Consider the following 19,251-nt stretch of genomic DNA (forward strand, 5'->3'; position numbering starts at 1 on the left):
AAACGCGCCACACCGCTGGATCGGGAGGGCAGATGCAAGTAGTAAAAACAACGCGTTCTTGCATGCATTTAAATTATCAAACAATTGTTTGATGGTAGATTTTTTGAAAGTGCAGCGTGCTATTCGATGTGGAACAATGCTGCAAGAGAACCCCGTTGCTGGTCGGACTGTTTTTATTGTCCCACTTGGCCATTATCAGTGCTCATAACTGGTTACGAAGCGTTTGAACCTACTGTATATGCATCGCTATCTTATCAATTTATTTTCTATTTCGATAACGTTAACGTTAGATGTATAGTTGATTCTATTTTAGAAATATAAATGCTACCAGAAGATACGAGGTGAGAAACAGAACTAAGAATATCTGCAGGGAAGTCCAAACTGCAGAAAAGCTAAGAATGAATATACTTATAGTTTTGTACCCACATGTCTCGTCTAAATGTTGCAGCATTAACGTCAGGTTTTATGGATCTGCCCGAAAGAGAAACGTACCGTAGTAGGCTACAATACACAAGTGAGGATCCCATTGTTTGGATTTTCTTTCTATGCAGATGAAAAATAATCTTAATTCATTAAAACCCAGATATTGCTAATATACCTGGGGCACAATATAACGTATTCAGCGGTGATTAAAGTTCACAAGTTAGTTTTTTTGCTCCGTTTTCTGTTGTGGTTCAGCGAATTCCCAGTTAATGGCTCTTATAAACTATTGTGGTTTGTATACCTGTTTACTTCGCTGAGATGGGATCCAATGCGGCCTTCCTTAATCCCTTGTAGGGATGATTTCACTCCCCGCTGGACTTGGTCAAAGTCAATAGGGTCGTAAACAATGTAATAAAATGAAGACTGGTGCACAGGCTGTTAACCCAAAGCAATATTAAAAGGTGCACACCATCATCAGTGCCTTTGTGTCTTGTGATTAGATTGTGGGGATTACCTAAGCCAATAACACACTGTAGTACACTAAAGTGTTTCAGTTGTGGGATTCACAAAGGTCTTCTGCAAATAAATGTTGTTGTTTTTTACAAATGCATTCTATGATGTTGTTTAGTTTAGCACACTCCAATGCCTTGCCTTGCCTTATTTTTTTAATGAGGATAAAGACCTTTGTCAAATGGGACTGGATTTTTTATTATCCTGCTATAATGTGTGGCCGTTAAGTAGAAAAATAACCCGGTTTGTGTTAACCCTCGCCATAGGCTGTACTTTATGACTGTAGTAATAAATAATCCTGAAATCCAATATTCAGTTCAAACGAAGTGGGAAAAAAATAACAGAACCAGTAAGCCACAATAATGAGTGCTTTCCAATAAGGGCTACATAAATCCGAAGTGTCCCAGGTGTGTGTGTGTGTGTTTCATTTCTTTTAAATGTATTTCACAGTGCCGATAAAGACCCTCAGTGATGGCGGCGTTGTGGTCAAACATCTCCGCCATCTTGCCTCCGGACGAGGCCGGCTTCCCGCTCCAGTTCAGCGACAGCGTGCACTCCAGTGTGGCGGAGTTGCTGCTACGCTGCAGGCGGCGGCTGTACACTGACAGGAGCCTGAGGATCCTGAACCCCCGGGACCACGCGCTGACCCTCGCCCAGATGGTCACCGACCTCTCCTGGGAGCGGCTCAACACGGGCACGTGGCGCGACGTGGACAAGGAGTGGCGGCGGGTCTACGCCTACGGCTGCCTGTTCAAGGCCCTGGCGCTGTGCCGCGGGGACCCGTCCCCGGAGAGAGTGCGCCAGGCCGTCAGGACGTGCGACATGGGCTTGATGATGGGCGCGTCCATCATGGACAACGTTCTCAACAGCCTGGTGCAGATCCTGCAGACAGAGGTCAGGAGAGCCACCAAGGAGGAGGTTCCCACGGAGCCCCGAGTTCAAGCAAAGGTACCGGGGCATTTTATTCATCACATGACCATTTTAATAATAATAATGATACATTTTATTTCAGGGCGTCGTTCAAAAGTTTCAAAGTCGCCTTGCCGTTAAGAAAAGCCAACACAATTTAAAAACAGACAAATATATTTAAAACAAACCCATTTTTTCCATAAACATTCATATTCATTAAATAAGCTGGCGGTGGAGTTAAGTGTGTCTTGGCAGTTGGCACAATACTGGTGCCTAGTTTGAATTCATAGACAAACTGAAAATGTATCAGGAACAGGAGTCACTAATGGCTGAGTTACAATCACATAAAAGCACCACCCGCAGGCAATTCAACTTTTGTCCATTAAAATGCATAGGTGCATGCCGTCAAATGAGATTAAATCCTCCATGACATCCAATGTGTTTGCTTTGTGAACAGAAGATCAAGCTTGAAGTCCCACCTGCTCCTGTTATTGAACAAACCACTGCAGTTCCCAGGATGAATTGCCCTTCACTGGAACGCTTCAAGAACAATAATCTGCTCACCAACCAGCCAGTTATTCTGGAAGGAATAATAAACCACTGGCCAGCCCTTAACGACCACAGCTGGAGGTAGGCCTGTTGTCATTAAAATACAAAGACAAACCATTTACATTTGGATGTGTGAATGGCCACGAAGGGAATTGGTTCTATAGGTTCACTATATTACCCAGCTTAATACTGTACATTAAAGTTGTCATTACGAAGACCAATTAAGTGAATGGATGATCTTTTCCTTCCTGTAACATCGGAATATTGGCATGAGATTTTACTGTCTGCATAATGGGTTTTGACTTTATAACTGCAGTCGACATTATTTATTTGTACATTTGCGGATATATTTCATGGTCGTTCAAGCTAAAGTTTGAATATTGACTCTATGCCAAGTGAACATCTTTTATTGAATGTTTTTTTATTTTAATAAATATATTTAATGAGGTTGTTTACACTCTTGTGCAAAGCCTAGAATACATAAGATCAATTGCTGGATGCCGAACGGTGCCAGTGGAAGTTGGGTCAAGATACACCGATGAGGAGTGGTCACAAAGACTGCTTACTGTCAATGAATTCATTGATAAATACATTTCAGTAAAAGTAAGTGATGCCTGATAATACTTGACTCTATTTTCATTGCCTGTTTGATTATTCTTCCTAACGTCTCGTGTCAAATCTGTGTAGGTGGAGGACGGACCAGTGGGGTATTTGGCCCAGCACCAGCTCTTTGATCAGGTAAATTGTTGCATGGTGGTTCATTGGATGAGATGTCTTCAGTCAACCGCTGGTCAGTGTCACGCCCATTTTTAGGGTCACGTGTTAATATTACTGTCTCCTTGTTATATAAACAATGTAAATTCCCGTGTTCCTCCTGTTGTTAGTCGACTCAGTCGACTATTGTATATTATACAATAAAACGGCAAATCGTTATGATAGTCTTAACCACCTACGTCAGCCTTATGGTTGCGCTAGAACTTTAGAACCTTCAACTCTAGGGTAAGTTGAACATGTTTGTATTTTAATTAAATTCGAACAAAAGCCTTTTTATTTTTCGTATTTTTTTCAATACAACTTTACATTTCATTGATTGCAATTGGCTTCCAGATAAAAGCCAAATATGTTGCAACCATATGTGCTGCAAGCTGTTTGCAGCTCTGTAATATTGGCATTTTAGTTTCATATTCATCGACTTGTCGTAACGGCGCCAAATCCAAACAGATGTAGGTGAAGATTCAATTGAACAAAGTTTGTGAATTCAACTGACTACTGACAATTATTGATTAGTTATCGCATACAGAAAACAACCCACACTCCTGTCATAATGATCAACACAGATATCTGTGTCACTCAGGATTGACCCTCCAAACTTGTTCAAGATTTTGTCTGACAAAATGGATTGCATTTATGTAGCACTTTTCTTACCAGTGGCCGCTCAAAGCGCTTTACAATATTGCCTAACATTCACCCATTCACCCATTCATGCACACATTCACACAACGACGGTGGTGTTAACCATGCAAGGTGACAGCCAGATAGTCGGGACCAGTAAGGGATAGGTGTCTTGCTCTTGGACACCTCGACACTGAGCTAGGAGAAACCCGGGATCGAACTAGCCGCTTTCCGGTTTCCAGCCAACCCGGTCTACCTCCTGAGCCGCATGCCGCAAAAAAGTCTTTGCTTGTGTACGTGAGAAGAAACGCATAGAGATCACAAGGATGTATCTTTTAAAAGAGGTCCATATGCGTGGCGTTTGTGTGTGAAGATCCCCGAGCTGAAAGAAGACATCCGCATCCCCGACTACTGTTGCCTGGGCGACGGAGACGAGGACAACATCACCATCAACGCGTGGTTCGGCCCCTCGGGAACAGTCTCCCCACTCCACCAAGACCCCCAGCATAACTTCCTGGCTCAGGTAACAATCATAATAGCAATAATAAAACAACGTGCGGCGCACTTTAAGTCCAAACCGCTGCTCACGCGAGTTGTCTGTCTCCCCCCACTCCCCTCCTTTCTCGTTCCCTTATTTACACTAGGTGTTGGGAAGCAAGTACATTCGCCTATATTCCCCCAGCAACAGTGGGAGGCTCTACCCTCATGAATCACCGCTCCTCCACAACACCAGCCAGGTGGGGGCCTATGGAATACCTGAGCCTGAGCGTGAATATACATCAATTTATATATATATATAATATCTATATATCTCTCTGACCGTGATCCCTGCATCCACCCTCCTCCTCCCTAATCAGGTGGAGGTGGAGAATCCCAACGTACAGCGCTTCCCAGAGTTTGTGGACGCTCCCTACCGGGACTGTGTTCTGAAGCCCGGGGAGGTACTCTTCATCCCCACGCAGCACTGGCACTATGTGCGCTCCCTGGAGCTCAGCTTCTCAGTGAGTTTCTGGTGGTCGTGACGCACAGAACTGACACTGTATAGATTTTTGTATGATTGTAATAAAACAAGTTTAAAATCTGTATTTTTCTTATTATGGAAGAAGGAACAACTGATGACTGTGATAAAGGGTTGTCACAATAACAATTAAATTACTTGTATTCCAACGGCCAAGACTTGCTTTTCAGTGTAATGAGGGACACAGGTTTCCCACAATCTTGATCCAAACTATTAAACGCCATTTTATACCAAAATTAAAAAGGAACCCACAGTGTTTGAACTGCCTTGCGCTCCTCTCCTGCAAATGAATTATAGAGCTGTTAGTCATTTTAATTTAATAGAATATGCTTTTTCAAATTACAATATTTAATTTTTGCCTCCAAATGTATTCGTACAAACACTCTCTGGTGTCGTATTTCCATAATGTATGCCAACAGCGGGCTGGCTTATCAGATGTAATTGCCTGATGAAAAACATGCCGTTTGCGTAGTTAAAAACGATGTATCCTGCCTTGCCAGTTTAACTTATAAGCGGTAATCAGGTGTTGTATTTACTATTTAGTCATTTTGCAGGTGCTATTATTCAAACTGACGCAGTAAATGCAGAAACAGGAGATTAGAGAGGGGAGTTAGTGGGGTAGGCATCTTGCAGTGATGTCTTCAGGTAGGCTACAAATATTGGGCATTGAACCCAGAACACTAGCCATTACACTATCCTGCTCCCCATATCTAAATGAGCACATTTTGTTTATTAACGAGTAAATAAATCATAAACTGTACAAGTTGGTCTGTGGATGTGGGAGGGAATAGGACAAATAATGACGTTAAGGCCATGAGAAGCAAAGGCTCAAGAAAAACACATCTGGTTCATGAATGAACATTACTTAATTGAACGGGGCTCACTCGATGACCTCACTCCATCGATCATGTGACATATTGATCACTAAGCAATCTAGTGTTGGGCTTTAAAAATAAACTACCAATATGGTGCAGTGTGTGGATCGTTCACTTGGCCCTCCAGTGTATAGGGCCCATCAGTGGTCACCTGTGTGTGTGTGTTTGTGTGTGTGCACGTGCAAAGTGCAGTGTGATCTGCCGAAAGTTCTGAAAAAAATACAAGCACCCAATGAGGTGACACCCAGTTTAATGCGACGTTTCAGTCGATTACGATTACCCTTGTAATTAAATGCAATTTTAAGAATAAATCCTGTATATTCCACTTAAACCTGTGTTTTGTAGGTGTTAAGTGGCACAATTGATTGAGGACAAAACTGCTTACTTTGCTTATAATATAATCAATACTCAATTATCAGTGATGTAATATGTTAACACTAGACCTTAAACCCCTTCTCCTCCCCTAATAACTTGCCTACACCTTTTTTGATTAATGGCTTTCTGGTTCTTGAATAAAATGCGGCTGTTTGATCTTCCTGCCTTATAATACCACCAAGTGACCACTAAATTAAACTTTTAGAAAAGTACTAACGCAAGAAGAATTAATAAGTAATTGATGGATGTTTATTCTATTCTCTTTGCATAAACAGTTTGTATAAGCACATTGTCAAATCTAATTTAAACGAAACCACTAATAATTTGCATTGAGTCAATGGTAGATTCAATTTAAAAATCAATGGACTGATTACTTCAATGTGACATTAATTTGCAGTGATTGTTATTGGAGTAGAATGTTTCAACACAGAGATTGTAGTAATGTAAAAAGCTTTATAAAATAACACAGGACAGAGTTTATTGTGTGACATCCATTTCCATCGTATGACATTTACCAAATATAAATAAATATTATAACCCTACCATTTATTTAAACTTGAGCAATAAATGTTACTGAACTGGTGATTGTCTCATATAAGTATTTTCTTGTGTTTTAAATGTAAATCTCTCATTGTCTCTGATAAAAAAGAACACAAAATTGAAATAAATGTAAAAATAAATGTAAACCAAGCTCTGATAGGATTTGGAAAAAAAAAAGGAACCCTGTAATCCAGTCTTTTTAGTTTGTTCGACATACTAGAGATTGTCCATTCCAATTGAGTTATTAAAAAGAGGATGCTACAGTTTAGCCTTTACACAAATCTTGGTTCTGGTTAAATGCCTTAAGTTTCTAAACATAGTAACATACACGTACCAAAAAACCTGATCCTGTTTGGCTTCTGCAACAATCTTCAAAGCAGAATGCAGTTCTAAAGATTATAATATACTCGTGTTGCTAACATCACCTTCAACATTGAGACAATAAAATAATAATAGTAAATAGTCATGTTAATAAAATGTCAGCGTTAATATCAAAACAGCATATTAGTGATGCGCAACAGCGCAGTTTAAACTTAAATATTCATGAATATTAGCCCGTAGCAAAAGAGCATTTGCCAGCAAGAGAACGCAATGTGCAAGTGAAATTACAGTAATGTCCGTTCATTTATAATATTACATTTCAAAACAAAGCTGGAAGTCACAATATTAATCACATATAAAAGCTAGTCATCCTTATGAGAACACACACCCCTCTCCTCCCTCAATAACTACACTCCTTCACAACTAATTCCTAGGGGTCATGCGTGTCTACGGAGATGTTCTGCATCCTCTCCACCAGGAAGAAACCCAAGGTCCCCGTGAATCCCAGTATGACCATGAGTAGGAGTTGCCATCTCAACAGAAGGTATCCGCTGTAGAAGAAGGCCAACGCTGCAAAAATCGACTGCCAAGGACAACCGAGGAAGAAAAAAAGAGAAAAGATATATATATATATATATATATATATATATGCCTTTGCTACGGGCTGCCAGCTCAGACCCAACCGCCAACAGATTTAGTACACTAAAACATAAACACATTGTGGTTATGGGACTTTGCTTCATCTCCGGCTTCAATACATTCATAGTGGATAATATGTGAGGAATTAGGGCAATTAGTTTACAGTTATAACATCAAAAGTATTTTGTTTCCATTCAAATATATTTTTCACTAGATATTGTAGCGTTTACAATCTATAACACAAGCTAACCTTCTACGAGTATTTCGGCTGTTGATGACTATTTTAACTCCACCCACTCCGCTTCCAAAAGACTGCGTCTTAAGATGATGACTGAGTTAGCTACCTGGATGAACTTAAAGATGGCGAAGGCAGGTGTGCTCTGCTCTGCGTACACACAGCCCAGGAGGCTGTACAGCTGGGTGTTGAAGCAGCTGTCTCCAAGACCCAGTAGGAAGCTACAAAGCAGCGCTATGGAAACACTGAACACAAAAAGTGTTAAAAAAATAATCAAAACCCATTTCCGCATAAATTAAATGTCTTCATACACCAGCTTATAACACAGGTAGTGTGCTTACCACATTCATAGCCCTAGAATCATAGGATGTGTTACAAATTGTTTTTTATGTGGATTTGCCTATGAATCAATATGCAACTTTTAAAATATGAATATAAACCCTAAATATAATAAAAGTGCCCCTCCCCACCTTGCCCTGTATACATTATTTGGGTTGGTCAGGCAAAGACAAAGGAAAATTAGCAGATAATATGTGCCCTATTTATTCCACATAACTGATGACGTTTTAATTGAATTGAATTGAGATGCAGGATAGTATGCGTCAGACTCCCATTCGATAGGTACTGGTTCCGAACCCCCGACCCCCCCCCCCCCCCGCCCCCTCCATGTCCAAAGGCATCCCAGTGGAGGATAACCCTACCGCCTACCTGCTCCTTAGAGACCCGGCGCTGAGTTCCCTGGCCGGGGCTGTGTATAAAAGTTTCAGCTCATGAATGAAGATTCTTCCTTTTATCTAGGAGCATCATCACCTGGGAGTTAGATAGGACGTGAACTGTGCACTGGTCTTCAGCACGATGGGAGCGTCGTCCGGGATGCTGAGGAAGATCAGGTAGAAGGCGACAAAGTGGACCACCATCCCCAGGAAGACCACCGACGTGCGGCGAAAGCGATTGTTTGTGCACATCAGTCCGAAAAACCCCCCACCTGATGGGAATAGACACTCTTTATTAGCGAGCAAGCACATGTTGACTGATGATTTGTTTTTGGTCAAGACTTTAGGTACTTCTTTGTACTGCTGTATATGTATATATATATATATATATTTTTTTTTTATTATTTTTTTTTATATATTACCTGCCTTACACTACCGACACTTTACACTGCCCGGTATCAGATGCTAACTGCATTTATTTATACTGTAATGTACTGTGCAATGAGGAATGCGATCTAATCCATAAAACAAAACAATAAGTAGCCAATTAATTGAAATTAGCATATGGCTGCAATTAAGGATATGCCAATAACTGAAAGTGAGCTTTAGCCTGTGCCAGGAGAAGAGCAACACTTAATAGGTAGTTTATGCCAGAAATAATACGATTGTTCCTCTTCCCACACACTTCCCCAGACTTTCCGTCACACCGCCTACATTGTCACACTCCCAAACTTGTCAATCACATTTTGCAGTTGGAAGTAAACAGAAAGAGGAAACGTTTTAACAATATTAATATTCAATCACATTTCAAAATGTTATTCGAAAGAAGGCAGTATCATAATGATACACTGTCTGTCTGGCTGGCTGGCGTTGTGCTTATACAAATACTTTGTTAGTTTATGAATTTTTAATAAGAAGAGAGTAAATATACCTATTATTTCTCCAATGCCAACTACAATTCCAGAAATGCCAATTAGGCCTTTCGCCGACTCCCCAAACTGTTCCGTCGCACCAATACAAGTACCATACACTCCACTGTAGAAAGACAGCTCTAGACCTGTAGACAAGTGGAGAAGTCAATGCTGAGAGAAAGGATGCTTCAAAAAGTGGAACATATTTAATTATATTATTATGAGTTATACTCACCACTGTATGCCATGCAGCTGCTCAGGAGCAATATTGTTTTGGAACTGAGAAGTTGGAGGATGGTCTCTGGAAATATGAGTTGTGTAACATGAGAGAGAGATTAGATCGGATAAGATTGGTTTAGAATAGGTTACATCAAATAACAAGAATTTGTCCATATATCAAATGATTAATACGTTTCCACATAGCAGTTGGTGGGAGTACAGCTGTACAGGTATAGAGAGGCAGCAACACTGTGCCACTATTTGTTTGCTTATTAATGTTTTACACACACAACTTACTGAATTCTGCCTTGGCATCCTTTACAGCAGTGTTTGCTCTTTGTTTATACCTACAGGAAACAGAATAAAATACATCTGTTCACTTCTGTTCCTATAATGAAGCTCGATCAATAACCATTTTCAAATATGATGGAGAGGACACACAATACAACACAAACACAAAAGACGTCCCCTTGGTCGAAAACAACATGACGCTCCACGGTAACCTTCAAAATGACAACTTTTCGAATCAATACGCCATTACACCCCTCAGAAATGAGGTTACATAGCTAACAAGAGCAAATTATTACGTTTTTACTTGTATTTCTTCAGCTCTGTGGGTTGTGCGTGTGTGGAGCGAGGTAGAGAGGGAGAGGGGGGGGGGGGTTATTATTTACATCATGGGCGCCGAGAGCAGGGAGCGGCCTTCGTCGTCGGAGATCATATCGTCCTGCTGGTGCTGCGTCTTCCTCAGCGCCAGGAAGCAGAGCGTACCGACCCCGGAGGTCACCAGCAGCGTCGTGAAGAGGTTCTTCCTGCCCCGCTCTGCGACGGAAACATTTCATTAGTACAGCTCAGTCATTAACACCAGCAAATACAAATGAGCATATGGCATATTCCAACGGCTCCTTCCCCTGTCGTCTGTGTTTATCTGTTTGGTTGTGTTTTATCCTTACATTTTATTTATCAAATGGTTTTTTTATATCGTTTTTGTAATTTCTATCATGCCCTGCTGCTTAGTGAGTTTCCCCTTGCGGGACATTACAACAGGAACTGAACTGTATAATGAAGTATATCTTTGCCTTCATAATTATTCATATACTTGACTATTTAGTATGCCATATATCATGAGCAGGTTAAAGCGTCTTAGCTGGATTGTATTGGGGGTTTGAACGCAGAACCTTTTGGCTGGGAGTCCAACCCCCTTACTGCGAGACTATTCTACTATTCCCTGTTAATGCAGAGAATATTGTGACCTTATGCACCTTGTGTTTTGATACATACAACTTACTAAAATTGCCTATTTGGTAGTTTAGTTTGCATTACTGTGTGTTTTTGAACTACATAGATTTGTCATAATCATTTCAATGTAATATAATGATACAAAAAAACCTTTTACTTATGTTATAGACATTTTTGGTACATTTCCAAATTTTCTTTTTGTGACCATACCTGAGATTTCGGTGCTTCCATTCCATGCGAAATAAATGTAAAGGTTGCCAAATAGCATGCTGTCAACAAATATATAAACAAAAACAATGTCAACAGAATATTGAATATGACGCATTGTAGCATTAGCAATGAGCGAAATGGGCCCTTCATCTGTAACAAATCTAAAACAAACATGTGTGTGATAGCTTGTGTCAACTACAACAGAAAAACTGAACTAAATATGTGTCTGAACGTGTGTTTGACCTAAAACAACTGAATCAAGATAAGCTATGGGAGATTGAACAAGCAAGACAAAGAGCATAATCTTCGCTTTGAATTCAAATATTTCATTACTATAATATCCATTACTCAGAATTCCTCCAGGACGTTAAATAATAAATCCACTCGAGAGACGTATTAAACAATGTGAGAATCACAAAAGATAATTTTTAAATGGGACATTTAAATCATGAATGAAGCAAATCCCTATACTACTGCTGTTGAGACAGCACTGAAGGGTATGAGAGATGGGAATATGCACCCACCCCCCCCCCCCCCCCCTCCTCCCCCCACACCTCTTACCTGCACTGCAAAAGACCCCAAAACATCCCTGTGTTCCGGTTTATGGTGGAGGCGTCAGAGTTCTCCACCAGGAAGTGACTCTGTGCGGTCCACAGCACTGATAGAAAGACAGATATTTACTAATTTGGTCGTTAAGTCACATTTTTGAAGACACTTGATGTCATGAATTAGTGGGCAGAGGTTTCATCCTGCTCAAGGATGACTACAGATAAGCTGTAGGCATTGTGCTTCAAACTCAAATGCATTTTTGCTCGGAGCCAAACCCCTTTCTCGCCTTCTATATACTTCTGTGTTCATTGTATGCAATGCAGGTCCAAAATGAGAGTTTAATTCGTGATAACCATCATTCTAAACATTATCATGGAAAACCCTTTACTAATAATAAGTGAGAGAGGTGTGATTGACTTACTGGCTGCTCCTGCGCCAACGATCACAGATGTCAAGTAAAAAGACCATGTAGTTGGAACAATGAACACCGCTATATAACAACTAAAGAGAGAAATAACAACATATTAAGCGTAAGGAACCAACATTATGCTTAATACAATGTTTAGACTTCATAATTAATTATTCATAAAGCAGTTGATGTGATTACTTAATATAATTAATTTGAAATACATGAACAACTAGATCCATACATACAATGAAGAATGTGTACCTGTAAAGTATACCGCTGATGAGCATTGTGCATGGGGGGCCAAGTATTGCAACAACTGTTGGCGCAAGAAAATTTGAGAAGGAAAAAACTCCATAGATGATTCCGAGGCTGTTGAAAATATGACATATTAATTAATACAATAATAGGCTACAGATTTGTGGAAAATGTCAACAAAAAAAATCACTCAATAAGTAGCCTTTATACCCCCCGACGTCGACACGCACACACACCCACACTCACACGCATACACACGCACACAAACACACTCACACACACAAACACGCGGGCGCGCGCACGTGCTTCTTAATAGTTAAGCAGGCCTAAACTATTTAGAAATAAGAATTTCAACCTACCTGTGGTAACCACTTCCAGTGAATGTATCATTCTGCAGGCTTTTTATCAGTGTTTGCTAAAAAATATATAAATGGGGCATAAATAGGCTGTTGGGCATAACAAATACTGTAACTCGTAAGTCATTCCAATAGAAGGAGATTGCAGAATGAATAAAATTGGTAACACGGGATGCGCTAAACACGGGGTTCAGTCACGCAGCTCTCAGCCTACGGGGGATGGCGCTAAGCCCATCGATAACTTTACCATAGTTTAAGCTTCATTACACACTTTTATGTAAATAATCATACCCATGCATTCTTGGTTAAACCTATAGATGTCACAGTTGCCTTCTGAGCGACAGAACCAACTAAAGAAACAAGTAGGCTGTGTAATTTGAATGGTAGCCTATAACTAAATGTTGTTAATAAGTGTGGCGGGCATACCTCGATGTTTCCACAGGTAGTGAAGGCAGTAAAAATTAACAAAAATCCAACGCCTAAAACTACAACGTTCACAGTTCTTACGTCCGCCATAGTTGGATTTGTCCTGAAACGCCCTTGTGGTTATTTATTCCCAAATAATGATCGACTACACTCAAAGAACAGAGGTTCCTGGCGAAACTCCTAAACGTCTATGATGTCTTCAATGAGAAGCATTATTTTTAAACGTATCAAAGAAAATCTATAAATAACATTTGAGTGCAGTCAAGATCAGACTGTCCGCTTTTTGACTGACCCACTGAGATTTGGAAATGCATGGCAGAAGTTTTACTTCACTACTTGAAGTCCGCCAACTTGTGACTTAAATTATGGGAACTATGTTCTTCTTCTCCTCCAGGGTTTTGGAGGGACCGTTACTGGTATTTAGACGTTGCTGCCTTCCAGAGGTCACCGGTATGAATTTACATATTAAGTATAATACGTTTTTGGTTTGATGAGGTATGCGGAGAGTTGAAGGCTAAATCAAATGTTTGACCGATTGAATTGTTCAAGGGTACATCTGTGTGAATATGCATATAGGCTATGGATGAAAATATCAAATATCCTAATTTTGAGTGGGCAGTGATCTTCTTGAGTCTAAACGTTTTCAAAGAGTGAATGTGTGTGTTTTAGATTTAAAGGGAAAGACAAACGGGATTGATGTAATTGTCATATATAGGTAGATTAACCTCATACAGACTTGTGTACCTCATCAGGAAAAGATGAGAGAAATTACGAGAAAATTGCATTTTTCTCCCTGAGAAAACATTGTTTCAATTATATTCATACCATTTGTTTGATGATGCCTGAATTGCCACCAGTTATGTGCACTTGCCTCACAATGAGCCACTGAAATATATATTTGTTATTGAATTAACATCCATCCTTCCACCCTGTCTGATTGGTGGTCAGCCGAAGGGGTTGCAGGTTATGGGAGGCATGTTGATATGGGCTCCATATGCTTGACAGGTTCACCAGAGGCTGGAACTCATAGCAGCATGTTGGAATTGTCCTAAGGCAGGGGCAGGCACTATTAGGATTCAGAGTCACATGGGCGAATGTGCGCACGCACACGCAAACACACGCGCACGCACACACACACACACACAAGCTCTAGAATCTAATTGTTATGAAAGGAGGATTTTTTGCAATTGTGAGTCAAATGTGAGCATCCGAAAGACTTTCATAAAACTCCAGTAGTAGGCAGTAATGTTTCCGTGTGGATTTTGGAAATCTCTACAAAATGAACACGAAGAAGAACGAAAACACAACGACCAATGAGAAAACCTCTACCACTTTGTGACTGCCCTCTTTCTCTTACAAACAAAGAGCCCTAAAGCAAATTGAGATAGTAAACTACACCCTCGCAGTTCCAACTCAATACCCGTATGTAAACCTTTTCATTCCACAGATACAGCTTTCCCTCGCAGTGTCAGTTTTATTCAATTTTGGTTTCCCCAGAAATATTGATATGTTAAAAAATTACATTGCCACACGTTTTAAAAAATAATAGTACCGTGTATTTATATTTTTTATTTACAGATTTTTATATTCAAGAGAAGTCATATATTTATGCATTTATGGGCCAAACAATAAAATGGAATTAAAAAAAAATCTTTATCTACAGGCAGCAGGAAGTTGATTTGCGATGCTTTGACGCATGCGCCAACCACCTCCGGTATGACGGTCGGATGTTGTCAGCTCGCCTCATACCATCATCTCTGACAAACCGTAAAACAGATTGTACACAATCATCATGGCGACCCAGGATGGTGGGTATTGAGAAAATATACTTGTATTATCCTCTTTCCTGACGTTATATTAAGCGCTACCGTTTCTGTATGATTGTAGCGGTTGAACATGTTGTCGTCGTGAGCCTTTATCGCCGTGGCGTGCACGAATGTGACACTATTATAGGGATGCATTCCCCCGTGTGTCACGTTTATAGACGCTAACGTTATTAGCAAGTTAGCTGTGAGAAAATGTCAGACTGGTTTCTGTTTTGAGGCTGCGTCTGGCCACTTCTCTGTTCTTTTGTGACGAGGGGGAAAGCGTTAACTGCGTGAAGTGAGGGATCTTCCACCGGCCGGTGGTTGACACTTGGTCGTGTTGTTGATGTCCAGTCAAAGGGTATTGATGACCAGTTGAAGCATGACTAGAAGGTTCTGGATGTGTTGCCAACACGTCTCAAACGGACCTTTTAATATAACGTTAACCTTGATCCCCTTTTCCTCTGTGGGGCTTGAGGCATGAGTATCACCATTGGTCAGACTGTAAATTCGTCTTGAAACAAACGTTTTCCTTGCCGCTAGTCAAACAAAAGTGTCTCGCAGTAAATACAGTCGAGTCATCTCACTTCGTATCCAAGACCGTGTTTTTATCCCAGACTTATAAGGCATGAGTCATGCCAGATGTCGTTATAAACCAATATATAATGTATGAATATCATTGAGAAATAATAAGCTAAAGTCGATTTCATATTTAACTTGCAGTCATCATCTGACAGCTAGACAAGCTTCCCTGGGATAACTGTCAACTTATGTAGCTGACATAGCTATTGTTTTGATTAAGGTAATCAAGCATTTATCTTAAGAAATATAACATGGAAATAACCGATACATTCGAATTTTGTTATTTACCCAAGAGTAAATTACAAATCATATGTACTGGGTATTCACAGAACTGATATATTGTAGATTCAGTGTCAGAGAAGCACTTTCTCATCTGATTTACCTTACATTTAACAAATCAGTGAATGTATCCGTCAGCACAATCTAAAATACAATAGATAGCATGAGTTAAAGAATTCTAGGGCAGCAAAAGCTTATCTCTGATAAGGTAAGTCAATAGCGCAATCACATCAGAATGCTTCATTGGATTTATTGTTGTTTATACTCCTATACTGTAACCTAGGCAAATTAAAAGAAAACGCTTTGCCATGTCTTGTGTGAGAAATGCTGTGGCAGTTTGTGGTTTTCTTCCCTTAACGACAAATCATTTCACGATTAATTACAAAACAATGACCAATTACTACTAACATATGAACTTACATTCCAATGCTCCTATGCTTCTAAAATGGGTCGGTCATTGCAATGTGAATTCATGATGTACATGATACTTACCTAACCTAAAATTCAAGAGTCTGCAACGGTTACCTAATATAAACAATACATTTACCTAATATTTTTTCGCACAATGTAGTAAGTAGCCTTTTCACATTTGGCTATTGCCACCCACTTGTACATCTTAATAATAGTGTTATGCAGGCTCATTAGTTGTAACTAACCTTGTAAATTCAGTTAGTAAACTGGCAACTTACCAATATGAATACATAATATACAGTAACACTGGCAAGTAGTGGCAAATGTGATTGCCTTATTTTGTCAAATCTTAATATGCACCTGGACCATTGTCATATGTTTTCCTATCAGAAAATCAAGAAGTAACAATGGAAGCTGAGGTAAAGCCAGAAGACGCTGAGCCGTTGTGTGAAAGTGCTGAAAAGGTTGACTCAGACAGCGTGTCCCAGACGGAGGAAGGAAACTCCACGACTCAGGACTCGAGTATTATCAACGGAGACAACGCAGACAGTGAACAGGAGATGGTGGACCTGAAGATCATTTGGAACAAGATTAAGTACGACCTGAAAATTCCTCTGGATAGCTCTGGAGCCAAGCTGAAAGAGGCGATCCATTCACTTACTGGTAAGTGATCGGGGCGAGCACCCAACATCCAATAGCTCGAGTTACAGCCCGAGAACGTAGTTTGTCATTACCCTAGGAAATGGATATAGACCCATTGCCACTTCCTTCCCATTACCAGGTCTTCCCCCTGCAATGCAGAAAGTCATGTACAAGGGATTGCTTCCAGAGGACAAGACGCTTCGCGAGATCAAAATTACAAACGGTGCAAAAGTAATGGTGGTAGGATCCACGATGAACGACGTTCTAGCGGTGAACACGCCCAAAGAGGTAATTCAGCAGGAAGTCAAGGCTGAAGAAAACAAAAAAGAACCTCTATGCAGTCAAAAGGTAAGGCTCGTTCCTCTCAACGCACCAACAACAATAATGGACGATCACACTGGGATGCTTAACTGGTATGATTGTTGTTATTTTTTTAGCAACACAGGAAGGTACTAGACAAAGGTAAACCAGATGACATAATGCCAGCTGTTAAAGGGACAAAGGTAAGGGGGGAAAATAACATCATCACTGTGTATTTGCAAGTGAAATACATTTTCCTCAGAATCCATAATGTACCACCAGTAGTATCTCTTTTTCATTTGTTTGTACACTAATGACCAGCAAGAGTTTTCTCGTTTGTCGAAACAGGAACGTTTGCCCACAGTGCCTTTAGCCGGGATGTATAACAAATCCGGGGGGAAAGTTCGACTCACTTTTAAACTCGAGCAGGATCAGTTGTGGATCGGAACCAAGGGTGAGATTACGGCTACTTTGAATGTTTCACGTTGCTGCGGTGCAAACTGATGTGTACTGACGTCTATATATGTTGACCGGTTTCCTCTAAACAATGATTGTCTCGTCTACAGAGAGGACGGAGAAGGTACCCATGGGCTCCATAAAGAATGTAGTGACTGAATCTATCGAAGGCCATGATGGCTATCACATGATGGTAACCGCCCTACCGCCACCCGTCTCTTGAAGTTTTCATTTTACGAGAAGTATAATGAATAAACGCATGCAGGCAAGGGATACACATCGAGGCATGTTTCCCCCCCAAAAAATTGCCTCTTGTTTCAAAATGAAATAACAAATGATGCAAATATTGTCCGCTATAATTATAAAATTTAATTTATAGTTTATATTTTATAGTTAAAATATTCCCTTTTGAATCCACATAATCATATTACAGTAAATGCTCCCTACTGTTTGAGTCTTTGTATAACATTTCTTGTGTAAGGTTTGATGCTCTTCAGAATAGCCTTCGGTGCCACTAAATGTTATCTTCACAGATTAGTTTTGACATACAAGCAGCCTGCATCTTGGATGTTTTGCATCTTGAATCATGGAGGAAAGACATTTCCATCCTTTATTTTACATTCATACCAACTGTTACCAGCATGCGTGGCCAGTAAATGCTTTTTGTGTGCTAGTTACACTACTTTTTTCTTTCTTTCCATTTTAAGGCATTCCAGCTTGGTCCGACAGAAGCTTCTCAGTATTGGATCTACTGGGTGCCTTCACAGTTTGTTGATGCAATCAAAGACACAGTCCTTGGAAAATGGCAGTATTTCTAATGTGCCTCTACTTTGACAATGTCAAACTGGGAATGGGATTTGGAAGACAAAGCCAAGCGAGAGCGGAGACAACAGGGAAGCGTACAGGATTTTCTTGGGAAAGACGCGAAGGAAACCGAAGGATGCCTGTGGACTAACTGATTTATTTTTTCTGTTTTGGGTGCACTACGTGGCAGCAGCATTTCTCAGTCCAGTTCATCATACAAGGTTTTCACCAAATCCAAGGAATAAAAACATAATTGTACAGAAATTGCTAACAATTTTCTTCAATTATTCTTAAAGAAATAAAAGTTATTTAAGGAAAATTGATACTGTCTTTTTCTTCTCAGCTTATGTTGATTTAGGTAAGTTAAGCTTTGATATGAAACATTGAAGCGTTACCATTAATATTCAAGAGCCATGTTAAATTGGAATTTATTGTTTAAATCTGACTCCTATATAAGAAACCTGTAACATGCGTCTGTGGGGAAATTATGAGTAAGCGATGCGTCATGTGATCCAGATCTGCTGAAGCTTTTAATTAAAAGGTTGAAGATAAAGAAAATGACATGTAAAAGACGTTAAACTTATTAGAAAGAAGGGTAACGCGATCAGCCAAGTGGCTGATTTGTGAGTAAGTAATATTAACTGGATTTACGTATTTAATGAAATACAATACAGATTTTTTCTCCTTTCTGATCTTGAACCGTTCTAAAGTTATTTATTTAAAAATGGGGTTAGCAGGAAATTAACGACGACGTAAGATGCCGTGTGACGTATGATAAAGTTCCGGCAAAATAAAGCGCGCCACGGGACTTGTCTAGCAGGAAATCCATGGTTCAATACAACTCGTGAAAATGGCTAAGAATGACGAAGGAAGTGGACGCCCGTTGCCAATCAAAGTTC

The 19,251-nt window shown here is 40.1% G+C and overlaps 3 protein-coding genes across 5 annotated transcripts; 2 read left to right on the plus strand and 1 right to left on the minus strand.

Moving 5' to 3' along the window:
• The first annotated feature begins 5 nt into the window (after nt 1-5).
• Nucleotides 6-4,864, plus strand: kdm8 (lysine (K)-specific demethylase 8). 3 transcript variants are annotated; one of them, XM_060038280.1, is made up of 9 exons: nt 6-341; nt 449-514; nt 1,384-1,881; nt 2,300-2,472; nt 2,862-2,994; nt 3,079-3,129; nt 4,157-4,306; nt 4,428-4,520; nt 4,641-4,864. In XM_060038280.1, exons 3-9 carry the CDS (start codon nt 1,405-1,407, stop codon nt 4,803-4,805), a joined length of 1,242 nt encoding a protein of 413 aa, XP_059894263.1. In that variant the 5' UTR covers nt 6-341; nt 449-514; nt 1,384-1,404; the 3' UTR covers nt 4,806-4,864. The 3 variants fall into 3 exon arrangements, with proteins under 3 accessions (XP_059894263.1, XP_059894256.1, XP_059894248.1); XM_060038273.1 differs by having other exon boundaries at nt 6-514; XM_060038265.1 differs by lacking the exon at nt 449-514 and having other exon boundaries at nt 7-341.
• A 1,620-nt stretch (nt 4,865-6,484) lies between these two features.
• Nucleotides 6,485-13,462, minus strand: LOC132447464 (UNC93-like protein MFSD11). Its single transcript, XM_060038251.1, has 13 exons — nt 13,074-13,462; nt 12,651-12,706; nt 12,298-12,405; nt 12,049-12,128; nt 11,640-11,736; nt 11,079-11,137; nt 10,304-10,451; nt 9,927-9,976; nt 9,646-9,711; nt 9,431-9,556; nt 8,597-8,771; nt 7,896-8,031; nt 6,485-7,495 (listed from the first exon to the last, which is right to left on the minus strand). Exons 1-13 carry the CDS (start codon nt 13,161-13,163, stop codon nt 7,343-7,345), a joined length of 1,344 nt encoding a protein of 447 aa, XP_059894234.1. The 5' UTR covers nt 13,164-13,462; the 3' UTR covers nt 6,485-7,342.
• A 1,274-nt stretch (nt 13,463-14,736) lies between these two features.
• Nucleotides 14,737-18,671, plus strand: ubfd1 (ubiquitin family domain containing 1). The gene is made up of 7 exons (XM_060038312.1): nt 14,737-14,881; nt 16,541-16,813; nt 16,932-17,140; nt 17,230-17,295; nt 17,441-17,546; nt 17,659-17,741; nt 18,256-18,671. Exons 1-7 carry the CDS (start codon nt 14,866-14,868, stop codon nt 18,364-18,366), a joined length of 864 nt encoding a protein of 287 aa, XP_059894295.1. The 5' UTR covers nt 14,737-14,865; the 3' UTR covers nt 18,367-18,671.
• Nucleotides 18,672-19,251: the final 580 nt, after the last annotated feature.

Source organism: Gadus macrocephalus, chromosome 2 (genome assembly GCF_031168955.1).
Source record: "Gadus macrocephalus chromosome 2, ASM3116895v1".
Classification (NCBI taxonomy): Eukaryota; Metazoa; Chordata; class Actinopteri; order Gadiformes; family Gadidae; genus Gadus; species Gadus macrocephalus.